This window comes from Parasteatoda tepidariorum, chromosome 9 (assembly GCF_982258835.1).
Source record: "Parasteatoda tepidariorum strain Cologne lab strain chromosome 9, Ptep-v5.0, whole genome shotgun sequence".
NCBI classification, from domain to species: Eukaryota; Metazoa; Arthropoda; class Arachnida; order Araneae; family Theridiidae; genus Parasteatoda; species Parasteatoda tepidariorum.
This window is the reverse complement of record NC_141763.1, coordinates 88,856,964-88,873,146: the sequence shown is the minus strand read 5'-3', so window position 1 is coordinate 88,873,146 and position 16,183 is coordinate 88,856,964. Positions and strand designations below refer to the sequence as shown.

Below are 16,183 nucleotides of genomic sequence, written 5' to 3'. Positions count from 1 at the left end.
ATTCATTTCCAGCTTTTGGATACATCAATAAAAAATTCAGATCACCTGGGAATTTAACTACATGACATAAAATCTAGTTTTAGGACTATTATTGATCAATCAATGAAAATATTTCGTTCTCCACATTTTATTTTATTTTATAACCCCCGTTGAACAGCTGGCCCAATTTTGAATTTACGACTACTAAAGTTAAACTCCATATCCTCAGAATTTTGAACCCAATCCAGAAAAAAAGGGAACTCCTGGATCAAGAAGTGGGAGAAATTTGCCTTCCTGAAGAACATAATAGAACTAACCCACATTCGCGTTAAAAGGGGAGGAGAACCACGAAAACCTTCCGAGGTTAGTAAGACGACAAAGGAACTCTAACCCATGATCAGTCTACTACTGAGGATATTTTACGTCATCATTGTAGTCGGTGCGAGCCGGGAACGGAATTCATATTAACCCGTCGTCGCTGGGATTCGAAACCGGTTCACTTCAGGCGAACGTTTTATCTCCTAGGCCACCATGGCTTCATTCTCCACATTAAATATTGTCATCATAATTAACAGTCATTCGTTGATTAATATGTTCACACATACAAATAAATGCATAATCATGGTTCCGCCGAACAAAACTTAGGATTCCACAAAAAAATAATAAGTAAATAAATACATAAATTTTTCTTTAAAATAATTTTTTTCATAAAAAAAGGGTAATTTTAAAAATATTTTTTTTCAATTGAAAAAAAAATTTTTTTTCATAAATTTGTTGATTGTAAATTTTTTGAAATAAATATGTAATTTCAAATGTTGGCCGCCACTAAAAAATTTTATTTGTAAATTTGTTGGCTACCACTCAAAAGAGTATCTCCCTTTAGCAAAGTAAGATAACTTGAATCTAACATCATCGCTAACCAACGTAAACGATTCTTTAATTGATCTATGAATTTTAAATATACAAAAGGAATGTAAAAATTAAATATTTTATGGAATATAAAAAAGTGATCGCAAATTAATTTGAATTATAACTATATATTTTAAAAAAGGAAATGTAATTTCTTTACCCCAGTAATTCAAAATAGTAAGAAACTTGTAAAACATTGCATGTTTCTTCTAATATTTAGTTTGAAAATTTAACTATCATGCACATTTTAATGAATATTAAAATTTTTATACATTAATATCTGATTAGATAGATTAGCTGATCTGATTTAGATGCATTAATATCTGATTCTTACTGATTTTAAGTATAAAATATTTTGGTGATGTTCGCTAATATGATTCAACGTTTTAAAAATTATAGAGTCACTCTAATGATTATTTTTCTTTATAAATTTTTATTTGTTAATTTTAAGGATTCAATCCACTCTTTTTTTAACTGAAAAAATACTCCTTAGTTTCAAAAAAAGTCTATTCTGTTATCTTAAGTGATTCCTATAAAATAAATTCCATTTATTTTAAAAACCCTTCCTCACACTTAATACTTTTTCGCTCTTTTCTAAAAAGATAAATGTGGAATAAATAAAATTAACTTTATTTTAACTCACCGGGCAGAAACAGCGCCACCAAGAGCTTAATAGCACTTTAAAACCTAAAACCAGCACATTTAATAAATCATTGAATTGCTGAAGTAAAAACTAGATTTATGAACTTTTAGTTCATAATAAATTTTAAAGGCTAACCACCGCTTTTTTGTTTTTAAACTTTTTAAATATATATATATATATATATATATATATATATATATATATATATATATATATATATATATATATATATATATATATATATATATATATATATATATATATATATATATATATATATATATATATATATATATATATATATATATATATATATATATATATATATATATATATATATATATATATATATATATATATATATATATATATATATATATATATATATATATATATATATATATATATATATATATATATATATATATATATATATATATATATATATATATATATATATATATATATATATATATATATATATATATATATATATATATATATATATATATATATAACACGAAGATCTCGTCATTGGTTCACACGATTATATCAGCAAAAAGCACCCAAAAAAACTTGAAATGATATAGAACACATTAAGTAAATAATATACGAAATAAAACGTATCAGGCAAAAAACAAAAAAAATGAAATGTAAGAAAAATACAGAACAAAACATAATCTATAAAGCGAACAGCGAATTCAAACGAACTTACACATTCTGGAATCTTTCAAGAATGGTTTGAAATATTTTCGTAAAAATCTTGCCAGACTATAAAATATGAAAAAAAAAGGGCAAATAGAGGTTAGAAGTGTAAATAGAGGGATCTAGTATGGCGTGTTCTTACTGCAATACTGAAACATGTATAATTAGTTAGTTACCTTGGATTAACCCGAAAATGGATGTGTTCAAGATTGTTATTACGGATAATTGAAAGTTTATATTTAGTAATGTTGATATTTAATAATACAATTTTAATAATTTTTGAAATGCACATTTATTAAAAAAAATAAAAAAGAGGCAGGGTTTTTAAGGTTAGCACTGATCTTTAGTCACGAATTGCCCAAATTGGATTTGCACGTGGGAGAAAAAAAATTTAGTTAACGAAGAAGTTTTTTGTCAATTTATTAATAATAATGACATACTGTTAATTCAATAATTTTATATAGAACTTAATTACACTATTTGGGTATCCAATGTTCTTTTTAATCAAATTTTGAAGGAGTTTGTCCATTTCTTTTTATAAATAAATATTGCAACATATTCTTTTAATTCTGTTCATTTGATTAAAAATGTTACTTAAGTAAATATTTTTAGAAACATTAAAATTCCAAGTAATTAGTTTATTTATATTAAAGTTAAAATTATTTTTTTTTATCGTATAAATCAACAATGCAGACATTTTCTTCCTTATTAATACCTTAATCCAATAAATTTAAATTTATACTAGGAGGCTTCGCCCCCTGATCGCTTGAGCTCGCCAACCCCCCGAACTGCTTTCGCAGTTCATTTCGGATTGCTTCGCAATCCAATGCTCGCTTTGCTCGCTCATTGGATACGTTCTTAACGTCTAGCTTTTGTATACTTTTTTGAATACTGAAGTTCCGAAAACTTTTCGCTGTAGAAAATTCTAAACCTGTACATTTCAATATTATCTGGGCATTTGGAAAGATTCAACACTTATAGAATTGAAGGATTTGTTATGTCAAGCACTCAGGTATCATAATTTTGATCTAGTTGCACCTCTATGTCATTTTGATTTATGTTGCTAAGTTAACTTTCAAAAAATTCTATGGCTGGCAACAGCATTTTTATTTTTTAAGTTGTTTATCTTTATTTATTTTAGAATTCGTTATTTTTTTAGCGAAATTTTTTTTAACGTAACAGAATTCTTTGCTGACTGTATATATATATATATAATAATATGAAAATGATGTAAATATGAAGAAAAATAAAGTAAATATTTAAGTGTTGTTAAAAGAATCTTATTTAGTTGTACAAAGTACTTCTTTAAAAATGAAAACTGTTGCCACCGGCGGAAAAGAAATACAGCCAAAATTTGGGAGCCACGTAAGAGAATTATATATATTAGATTATCATCATGATTACATAACGAAATTCATTCTACTAGGTAAGTATTATTTAACAAAATTGTGTAAACTTGAAAATTAACGATAATTAAATCATCAATAAATCTAAAAACAAATTTTATATTAATAGTATATATTTCTTTTATAGTGTAAAAATAAGTTAGCTAAGGGAGATGAAAAATTAGATCCTTGTTGTATTCCATCAATTTGAATAAAAATATGTTCTCTATTGTAAAGAAAATTATTAAAAAGACAAATATCAATTAGAATTTCCCAATAATCAAAATCGCAATTAAGGATGTTTTTTAAATCACAGTAACAATTCAAACGAACATCTTTAATTTAGAAAAAGAAATGTTATTGAAGATATCCTGGAAATTAAATGTTGGAGTAGAATTAATTTTACTTCGTTTAATAAATTCTATAATTGGTTGATTATTAGTGATAATCCAAGAAAAACCTTCTTTAATAATATTGACTGATAATTATGCAAGGTTAATGAGCAAAGGTTAATGATAATTATGAAAGGTTAATATGCAATCATTTTTCATATCTCTACACCTTACTCAGCAACAAACTAACTAATCACTCTCCTCTTCTCGATGCTTACGTAACATTTGAACACAGGAATATCTAGTTCTAAAACAAAGGTTTTTAAATTTTACTTCAAACTTATTGATTCAAATAAAATATAAAATAATAGATATTAAAATATTAATTTACTTACCACATTTCGATTTAGGTCAGGATCGTATGATGAGTTTGCACCAAGTTCGTCATTTTTTGGAATGTCGTTGCTGAATATTACTTGCAATAACATAAATACCGTCACCAGAAAGCATAATAACCGCATTTCAGTTTCTTATTAAAAAAAGTAGTTTTTTAGCGACAGCTTTTGACCTTTTCTGGCAAATCACAAATTGCCCTATTACATCTCTTCTTTTGCGCAGATTTTTTTAAAGAAGGAAAATATAATTCTATATTCTCCTTAAAATGAATTCCTCCATCAAGCTAAAGGTATAAAAAACAACCAGGGATTAAGAATGTTTAAGAATAAGTTTTCCCAGCTGTCATAATACTGTCAACCACGATTGAAGTAAAACCATTGGTTACAGCCAACTTTACCCAATAAGACTAATTCTTCGATTAAAAGAGGAGTGGATTTTTTCAATCTTGTATTCTAAAATGTTACTTTTTAAGGGCATCTAATGCATGGTATAATGTTTCGATTAAATAAATTCACTTTTATAATCAATCAACAATTAAAATTAAAGCTGTCAGTGTTAGTATAAAAAAAAATATATACAGGGTTATTCATAATTCCCTCCGGGGTTTCGAAGCGTTATAGTAAAACAACGAAGACGAATATGGCAAAAAAGAACATATGCAATTATTGCAATAATATCAAGTTTTAATTTAAGCAGTTGCCGTTAGATGGCAGTAACATGTACCACTAAAGCCAGTTGTAGTAAAGAAAAAGGACGTTTACAGGCGGAGGGAATTATGAATAACCCTGTATGTCATTCAAAGTTATATGTCAATAAATCAATGCTAATGACACGCATAATATAAATACTATAATATTACTTTATTTCTTCCTGAAAAACCTGTAATCGAATACAGTTTTAATACCCGTTTAATTCTTCAATTCATCAAAATTCGTTTTTCTTTTGTACTACGACTTTCAAGATTTGCGTATTCCGTTCAAAAGCTTTAAAGCTTTTTGTATTTTTTTTATTTTCGGATCTTGAGAAAATCTAAGTGGATTAGCTCTTTTAGTTTGGGTTTTTTTTTCAATTTATTGCTTCCAATGCTTCTATTTTTTTCTCGATGAACTCTAATCATTCATCATTCCGTTTAGCGCTTACCATGCAATCAACACAGAGTTAATCACGGAAGTAAGCAATGCTTACTTAAGAGAAAGAGGCACTACACACTATATAAATAAATAAATAATTAACAAGGTTGATATCTCATTACAGAATTTTAAGGATTTTATGAAATTAACAATTATTTAAAAAAGAAACATGATTTTCTCGCTTTACAAAGATTTCTACAAGGCACTAAATTATTATTGCTGTTCAAATCCATATAAATAGGCTAAAAAGCAACGCCCTAAACACACGAAATTTAAAAAAAAAGAATTAAAACGGAAACATAATGAAAACGAAAATAAGCTAATGGTAAAAAACTGTTGATCACTGATGATATGTGATCATTAAAACATTATGATATTAATATCGATGAGCTTTGTCATTCCAAAAATTTATTAACTGTTCCTCAGATGAACCCCTCAAATGCTGAAATTAATAATATTGCGTAAAAAAGCACTAAAATGAGTAATATCATAAGTGAAAATTTAACCCTTCAAATGTATGGCTACGAAGAATTTCTCTACAAAAACATTTTCAAAAACATTTTCTGTTGTGCTAGTCTTACTATGCCTAAAGCAAAACCATTTAAAGGACTAAACTCGCAATTTCATTATTCCATGTTTCATTTACATAATATTCTTAATTGCTGCATTTGAAGGGATCAACTAAGGAACAGTTTATTAATTTATTTTTTATAATTTCCTACTAAGAGTGAGAATTTTGATATTAATTTCAAGTGAAAGGAAGGGAGTCAAATTTTCCAATAACATATATGTGTGCTATAATATATTTGTAAGCCATATTTAAACAAATTTTCTTTTGACCTATTTTTTCCATACTTTAATTTTTGTTTAGAGCCGCGGCGACTTAGAGGATAGAGCATTTGCCTTCTAATCACGTGAACCGGGTTCGAACCCCACCGATAGCTGGTCGATTTGTATTTCACATCAGGATCGCACGGGCCACAAAGCGGACGTGATGTAGCCTCAGTGGTAGACGGATCATGGGACAGAGTCCCCTTGCCGTCAGGCTAACCGTGGGAGGTTTTCGTCGTTTTTCACTCCCTTTAACGCAAATGTGGGTTAGTTCCATTAAAAAGTTCTCCACGAGGGCACATTTCTCCCAATACTTGATCCAGTAGTTCCCTTGTCTCATGCATCGGGTTAAAAATTACAAGGCTACGGAGTTGAGCAATAGTAGTCGTAAACTCAAAGACTGGGTCGGCGGTTCAACGGCGGATATAAAATTTAAAAAATAAAATATTTAAAAGGGGGGAGGCTCTGAAATCGCTGTGCAATTGTGACGTGAGACGGGTTGAAAAAGGCATCGAACCCATTCATTTAAAGGATTCAATTTTCAAGTTCGTTACTACGCATTTCCGTGTTTTCTTCGCATTTATATGATTCAACTAACTGTCAGTTCATTAATTTTTTAAAATTTTTTAGTAAGAGGGAGAACTTTGATATTCATATTAAGTGTAAGGATGGGCGTCGAATTTTCCAAAAACATATACATATGCTATAATATATTTATAAATCATATTTTAATTGCTGCCTTTGAAGACATCAACTAAGGGACAGTTTATTAATTTTTTATACTTTTCTAGTAAGAGGGAGAAATTTGATATTCATATTAAGTGTAAGGATGGGCGTCGAAATTTCCAAAAACATATACATATGCTATAATATATTTATAAATCATGTTTTAATTGATGCCTTTGAAAACATCAACTAAGGGACAGTTTATTAATTTTTTATACTTTTCTAGTAAGAGGGAGAAATTTGATATTCATATTAAGTATAAGGATGGGCGTCGAATTTTCCAAAAACATAAGCATATGCTATAATATATTTATAAATCATGTTTTAATTGCTGCCTTTGAAAACATCAACTAAGGGACAGTTTATTAATTTTTTATACTTTTCTAGTAAGAGGGAGAAATTTGATATTCATATTAAGTGTAAGGATGGGCGTCGAAATTTCCAAAAACATATACATATGCTATAATATATTTATAAATCATGTTTTAATTGATGCCTTTGAAAACATCAACTAAGGGACAGTTTATTAATTTTTTATACTTTTCTAGTAAGAGGGAGAAATTTGATATTCATATTAAGTATAAGGATGGGCGTCGAATTTTCCAAAAACATAAGCATATGCTATAATATATTTATAAATCATGTTTTAATTGCTGCCTTTGAAAACATCAACTAAGGGACAGTTTATTAATTTTTTATATAATTTTCTAGTAAGAGGGAGAACTTTGATATTCATATTAAGTGTAAGGATGGGCGTCGAATTTTCCAAAAACATATACATATGCTGTAATATATTTATAAATCATGTTTTAATTGCTGCCTTTGAAGTCATCAAGTAAGGAACAGTTTATTAATTTCTTATAATTTTCTAGTAAGAGGGAGAATTTTGATATTCATATTAAGTGAAGGATGGGCGTCGAATTTTCCAAAAACATATAATACATATGCTATAATATATTTATAAATCATGTTTTAATTGCTGCCTTTGAAGACATCAACTAAGGGACAGTTTATTAATTTTTTATATAATTTTCTAGTAAGAGGGAGAACTTTGATATTCATATTAAGTGTAAGGATGGGCGTCGAATTTTCCAAAAACATATAATACATATGCTGTAATATATTTATAAATCATGTTTTAATTGCTGCCTTTGAAGACATCAACTAAGGAACAGTTTATTAATTTTTTATATAATTTTCTAGTAAGAGGGAGAACTTTGATATTCATATTAAGTGTAAGGATGGGCGTCGAATTTTCCAAAAACATATACATATGCTGTAATATATTTATAAATCATGTTTTAATTGCTGCCTTTGAAGTCATCAAGTAAGGAACAGTTTATTAATTTCTTATAATTTTCTAGTAAGAGGGAGAATTTTGATATTCATATTAAGTGTAAGGATGGGCGTCGAAATTTCCAAAAACATATAATACATATGCTGTAATATATTTATAAATCATGTTTTAATTGCTGCCTTTGAAGACATCAACTAAGGGACAGTTTATTAATTTTTTATATAATTTTCTAGTAAGAGGGAGAACTTTGATATTCATATTAAGTGTAAGGATGGGCGTCGAATTTTCCAAAAACATATAATACATATGCTGTAATATATTTATAAATCATGTTTTAATTGCTGCCTTTGAAGACATCAACTAAGGGACAGTTTATTAATTTTTTATATAATTTTCTAGTAAGAGGGAGAACTTTGATATTCATATTAAGTGTAAGGATGGGCGTCGAATTTTCCAAAAACATATACATATGCTGTAATATATTTATAAATCATGTTTTAATTGCTGCCTTTGAAGTCATCAAGTAAGGAACAGTTTATTAATTTCTTATAATTTTCTAGTAAGAGGGAGAATTTTGATATTCATATTAAGTGTAAGGATGGGCGTCGAATTTTCCAAAAACATATAATACATATGCTATAATATATTTATAAATCATGTTTTAATTGCTGCCTTTGAAGACATCAACTAAGGGACAGTTTATTAATTTTTTATATAATTTTCTAGTAAGAGGGAGAACTTTGATATTCATATTAAGTGTAAGGATGGGCGTCGAATTTTCCAAAAACATATAATACATATGCTGTAATATATTTATAAATCATGTTTTAATTGCTGCCTTTGAAGACATCAACTAAGGAACAGTTTATTAATTTTTTATATAATTTTCTAGTAAGAGGGAGAACTTTGATATTCATATTAAGTGTAAGGATGGGCGTCGAATTTTCCAAAAACATATACATATGCTGTAATATATTTATAAATCATGTTTTAATTGCTGCCTTTGAAGTCATCAAGTAAGGAACAGTTTATTAATTTCTTATAATTTTCTAGTAAGAGGGAGAATTTTGATATTCATATTAAGTGTAAGGATGGGCGTCGAATTTTCCAAAAACATATAATACATATGCTATAATATATTTATAAATCATGTTTTAATTGATGCCTTTGAAAACATCAACTAAGGGACAGTTTATTAATTTTTTATACTTTTCTAGTAAGAGGGAGAAATTTGATATTCATATTAAGTATAAGGATGGGCGTCGAATTTTCCAAAAACATAAGCATATGCTATAATATATTTATAAATCATGTTTTAATTGCTGCCTTTGAAAACATCAACTAAGGGACAGTTTATTAATTTTTTATATAATTTTCTAGTAAGAGGGAGAACTTTGATATTCATATTAAGTGTAAGGATGGGCGTCGAATTTTCCAAAAACATATACATATGCTGTAATATATTTATAAATCATGTTTTAATTGCTGCCTTTGAAGTCATCAAGTAAGGAACAGTTTATTAATTTCTTATAATTTTCTAGTAAGAGGGAGAATTTTGATATTCATATTAAGTGTAAGGATGGGCGTCGAATTTTCCAAAAACATATAATACATATGCTGTAATATATTTATAAATCATGTTTTAATTGCTGCCTTTGAAGACATCAACTAAGAAACAGTTTATTAATTTTTTATATAATTTTCTAGTAAGAGGGAGAACTTTGATATTCATATTAAGTGTAAGGATGGGCGTCGAATTTTCCAAAAACATATACATATGCTGTAATATATTTATAAATCATGTTTTAATTGCTGCCTTTGAAGTCATCAAGTAAGGAACAGTTTATTAATTTCTTATAATTTTCTAGTAAGAGGGAGAATTTTGATATTCATATTAAGTGTAAGGATGGGCGTCGAATTTTCCAAAAACATATAATACATATGCTATAATATATTTATAAATCATGTTTTAATTGCTGCCTTTGAAGACATCAACTAAGGGACAGTTTATTAATTTTTTATATAATTTTCTAGTAAGAGGGAGAACTTTGATATTCATATTAAGTGTAAGGATGGGCGTCGAATTTTCCAAAAACATATACATATGCTGTAATATATTTATAAATCATGTTTTAATTGCTGCCTTTGAAGTCATCAAGTAAGGAACAGTTTATTAATTTCTTATAATTTTCTAGTAAGAGGGAGAATTTTGATATTCATATTAAGTGTAAGGATGGGCGTCGAATTTTCCAAAAACATATAATACATATGCTGTAATATATTTATAAATCATGTTTTAATTGCTGCCTTTGAAGACATCAACTAAGGAACAGTTTATTAATTTTTTATATAATTTTCTAGTAAGAGGGAGAACTTTGATATTCATATTAAGTGTAAGGATGGGCGTCGAATTTTCCAAAAACATATACATATGCTGTAATATATTTATAAATCATGTTTTAATTGCTGCCTTTGAAGTCATCAAGTAAGGAACAGTTTATTAATTTCTTATAATTTTCTAGTAAGAGGGAGAATTTTGATATTCATATTAAGTGTAAGGATGGGCGTCGAATTTTCCAAAAACATATAATACATATGCTATAATATATTTATAAATCATGTTTTAATTGCTGCCTTTGAAGTCATCAAGTAAGGAACAGTTTATTAATTTCTTATAATTTTCTAGTAAGAGGGAGAATTTTGATATTCATATTAAGTGTAAGGATGGGCGTCGAATTTTCCAAAAACATATAATACATATGCTATAATATATTTATAAATCATGTTTTAATTGCTGCCTTTGAAGACATCAACTAAGGGACAGTTTATTAATTTTTTATATAATTTTCTAGTAAGAGGGAGAACTTTGATATTCATATTAAGTGTAAGGATGGGCGTCGAATTTTCCAAAAACATATACATATGCTGTAATATATTTATAAATCATGTTTTAATTGCTGCCTTTGAAGTCATCAAGTAAGGAACAGTTTATTAATTTCTTATAATTTTCTAGTAAGAGGGAGAAATTTGATATTCATATTAAGTGTAAGGATGGGCGTCGAAATTTCCAAAAACATATAATACATATGCTATAATATATTTATAAATCATGTTTTAATTGCTGCCTTTGAAGACATCAACTAAGGGACAGTTTATTAATTTTTTATATAATTTTCTAGTAAGAGGGAGAACTTTGATATTCATATTAAGTGTAAGGATGGGCGTCGAATTTTCCAAAAACATATACATATGCTGTAATATATTTATAAATCATGTTTTAATTGCTGCCTTTGAAGTCATCAAGTAAGGAACAGTTTATTAATTTCTTATAATTTTCTAGTAAGAGGGAGAAATTTGATATTCATATTAAGTGTAAGGATGGGCGTCGAATTTTCCAAAAACATATAATACATATGCTATAATATATTTATAAATCATGTTTTAATTGCTGCCTTTGAAGACATCAACTAAGGGACAGTTTATTAATTTTTTATATAATTTTCTAGTAAGAGGGAGAACTTTGATATTCATATTAAGTGTAAGGATGGGCGTCGAATTTTCCAAAAACATATACATATGCTGTAATATATTTATAAATCATGTTTTAATTGCTGCCTTTGAAGTCATCAAGTAAGGAACAGTTTATTAATTTCTTATAATTTTCTAGTAAGAGGGAGAAATTTGATATTCATATTAAGTGTAAGGATGGGCGTCGAAATTTCCAAAAACATATACATATGCTATAATATATTTATAAATCATGTTTTAATTGATGCCTTTGAAAACATCAACTAAGGGACAGTTTATTAATTTTTTATACTTTTCTAGTAAGAGGGAGAAATTTGATATTCATATTAAGTATAAGGATGGGCGTCGAATTTTCCAAAAACATAAGCATATGCTATAATATATTTATAAATCATGTTTTAATTGCTGCCTTTGAAAACATCAACTAAGGGACAGTTTATTAATTTTTTATACTTTTCTAGTAAGAGGGAGAAATTTGATATTCATATTAAGTGTAAGGATGGGCGTCGAAATTTCCAAAAACATATACATATGCTATAATATATTTATAAATCATGTTTTAATTGATGCCTTTGAAAACATCAACTAAGGGACAGTTTATTAATTTTTTATACTTTTCTAGTAAGAGGGAGAAATTTGATATTCATATTAAGTATAAGGATGGGCGTCGAATTTTCCAAAAACATAAGCATATGCTATAATATATTTATAAATCATGTTTTAATTGCTGCCTTTGAAAACATCAACTAAGGGACAGTTTATTAATTTTTTATATAATTTTCTAGTAAGAGGGAGAACTTTGATATTCATATTAAGTGTAAGGATGGGCGTCGAATTTTCCAAAAACATATACATATGCTGTAATATATTTATAAATCATGTTTTAATTGCTGCCTTTGAAGTCATCAAGTAAGGAACAGTTTATTAATTTCTTATAATTTTCTAGTAAGAGGGAGAATTTTGATATTCATATTAAGTGTAAGGATGGGCGTCGAATTTTCCAAAAACATATAATACATATGCTATAATATATTTATAAATCATGTTTTAATTGCTGCCTTTGAAGACATCAACTAAGGGACAGTTTATTAATTTTTTATATAATTTTCTAGTAAGAGGGAGAACTTTGATATTCATATTAAGTGTAAGGATGGGCGTCGAATTTTCCAAAAACATATAATACATATGCTGTAATATATTTATAAATCATGTTTTAATTGCTGCCTTTGAAGACATCAACTAAGGAACAGTTTATTAATTTTTTATATAATTTTCTAGTAAGAGGGAGAACTTTGATATTCATATTAAGTGTAAGGATGGGCGTCGAATTTTCCAAAAACATATAATACATATGCTGTAATATATTTATAAATCATGTTTTAATTGCTGCCTTTGAAGACATCAACTAAGGGACAGTTTATTAATTTTTTATATAATTTTCTAGTAAGAGGGAGAACTTTGATATTCATATTAAGTGTAAGGATGGGCGTCGAATTTTCCAAAAACATATACATATGCTGTAATATATTTATAAATCATGTTTTAATTGCTGCCTTTGAAGTCATCAAGTAAGGAACAGTTTATTAATTTCTTATAATTTTCTAGTAAGAGGGAGAATTTTGATATTCATATTAAGTGTAAGGATGGGCGTCGAATTTTCCAAAAACATATAATACATATGCTGTAATATATTTATAAATCATGTTTTAATTGCTGCCTTTGAAGACATCAACTAAGAAACAGTTTATTAATTTTTTATATAATTTTCTAGTAAGAGGGAGAACTTTGATATTCATATTAAGTGTAAGGATGGGCGTCGAATTTTCCAAAAACATATAATACATATGCTGTAATATATTTATAAATCATGTTTTAATTGCTGCCTATGAAGACATCAACTAAGGAACAGTTTATTAATTTTTTATATAATTTTCTAGTAAGAGGGAGAACTTTGATATTCATATTAAGTGTAAGGATGGGCGTCGAATTTTCCAAAAACATATACATATGCTGTAATATATTTATAAATCATGTTTTAATTGCTGCCTTTGAAGTCATCAAGTAAGGAACAGTTTATTAATTTCTTATAATTTTCTAGTAAGAGGGAGAATTTTGATATTCATATTAAGTGTAAGGATGGGCGTCGAATTTTCCAAAAACATATAATACATATGCTATAATATATTTATAAATCATGTTTTAATTGCTGCCTTTGAAGTCATCAAGTAAGGAACAGTTTATTAATTTCTTATAATTTTCTAGTAAGAGGGAGAATTTTGATATTCATATTAAGTGTAAGGATGGGCGTCGAATTTTCCAAAAACATATAATACATATGCTATAATATATTTATAAATCATGTTTTAATTGCTGCCTTTGAAGTCATCAAGTAAGGAACAGTTTATTAATTTCTTATAATTTTCTAGTAAGAGGGAGAATTTTGATATTCATATTAAGTGTAAGGATGGGCGTCGAATTTTCCAAAAACATATAATACATATGCTATAATATATTTATAAATCATGTTTTAATTGCTGCCTTTGAAGTCATCAAGTAAGGAACAGTTTATTAATTTCTTATAATTTTCTAGTAAGAGGGAGAATTTTGATATTCATATTAAGTGTAAGGATGGGCGTCGAATTTTCCAAAAACATATAATACATATGCTATAATATATTTATAAATCATGTTTTAATTGCTGCCTTTGAAGTCATCAAGTAAGGAACAGTTTATTAATTTCTTATAATTTTCTAGTAAGAGGGAGAATTTTGATATTCATATTAAGTGTAAGGATGGGCGTCGAATTTTCCAAAAACATATAATACATATGCTATAATATATTTATAAATCATGTTTTAATTGCTGCCTTTGAAGTCATCAAGTAAGGAACAGTTTATTAATTTCTTATAATTTTCTAGTAAGAGGGAGAATTTTGATATTCATATTAAGTGTAAGGATGGGCGTCGAATTTTCCAAAAACATATAATACATATGCTATAATATATTTATAAATCATGTTTTAATTGCTGCCTTTGAAGTCATCAAGTAAGGAACAGTTTATTAATTTCTTATAATTTTCTAGTAAGAGGGAGAATTTTGATATTCATATTAAGTGTAAGGATGGGCGTCGAATTTTCCAAAAACATATAATACATATGCTATAATATATTTATAAATCATGTTTTAATTGCTGCCTTTGAAGTCATCAAGTAAGGAACAGTTTATTAATTTCTTATAATTTTCTAGTAAGAGGGAGAATTTTGATATTCATATTAAGTGTAAGGATGGGCGTCGAATTTTCCAAAAACATATAATACATATGCTATAATATATTTATAAATCATGTTTTAATTGCTGCCTTTGAAGTCATCAAGTAAGGAACAGTTTATTAATTTCTTATAATTTTCTAGTAAGAGGGAGAATTTTGATATTCATATTAAGTGTAAGGATGGGCGTCGAATTTTCCAAAAACATATAATACATATGCTATAATATATTTATAAATCATGTTTTAATTGCTGCCTTTGAAGTCATCAAGTAAGGAACAGTTTATTAATTTCTTATAATTTTCTAGTAAGAGGGAGAATTTTGATATTCATATTAAGTGTAAGGATGGGCGTCGAATTTTCCAAAAACATATAATACATATGCTATAATATATTTATAAATCATGTTTTAATTGCTGCCTTTGAAGACATCAACTAAGGGACAGTTTATTAATTTTTTATATAATTTTCTAGTAAGAGGGAGAACTTTGATATTCATATTAAGTGTAAGGATGGGCGTCGAATTTTCCAAAAACATATACATATGCTGTAATATATTTATAAATCATGTTTTAATTGCTGCCTTTGAAGTCATCAAGTAAGGAACAGTTTATTAATTTCTTATAATTTTCTAGTAAGAGGGAGAATTTTGATATTCATATTAAGTGTAAGGATGGGCGTCGAATTTTCCAAAAACATATAATACATATGCTATAATATATTTATAAATCATGTTTTAATTGCTGCCTTTGAAGACATCAACTAAGGGACAGTTTATTAATTTTTTATATAATTTTCTAGTAAGAGGGAGAACTTTGATATTCATATTAAGTGTAAGGATGGGCGTCGAATTTTCCAAAAACATATACATATGCTGTAATATATTTATAAATCATGTTTTAATTGCTGCCTTTGAAGTCATCAAGTAAGGAACAGTTTATTAATTTCTTATAATTTTCTAGTAAGAGGGAGAATTTTGATATTCATATTAAGTGTAAGGATGGGCGTCGAATTTTCCAAAAACATATAATACATATGCTATAATATATTTATAAA

The 16,183-nt window shown here is 27.2% G+C and overlaps 1 protein-coding gene across 1 annotated transcript in view; it reads right to left on the bottom strand.

The window, feature by feature from the left end:
* LOC107440575 (gastric triacylglycerol lipase) overlaps positions 1 to 4,649 on the bottom strand; it is a 39,580-nt gene extending 34,931 nt beyond the window's left edge. Inside the window, exon 1 of the mRNA XM_043053968.3 lies at positions 4,349 to 4,649. Coding sequence (XP_042909902.2) covers positions 4,349 to 4,474 — 126 coding nt within the window. The 5' untranslated portion in view covers positions 4,475 to 4,649. The remainder of the gene's footprint in view (positions 1 to 4,348) is intronic.
* Between the last annotated feature and the right edge of the window lie 11,534 nt (positions 4,650 to 16,183).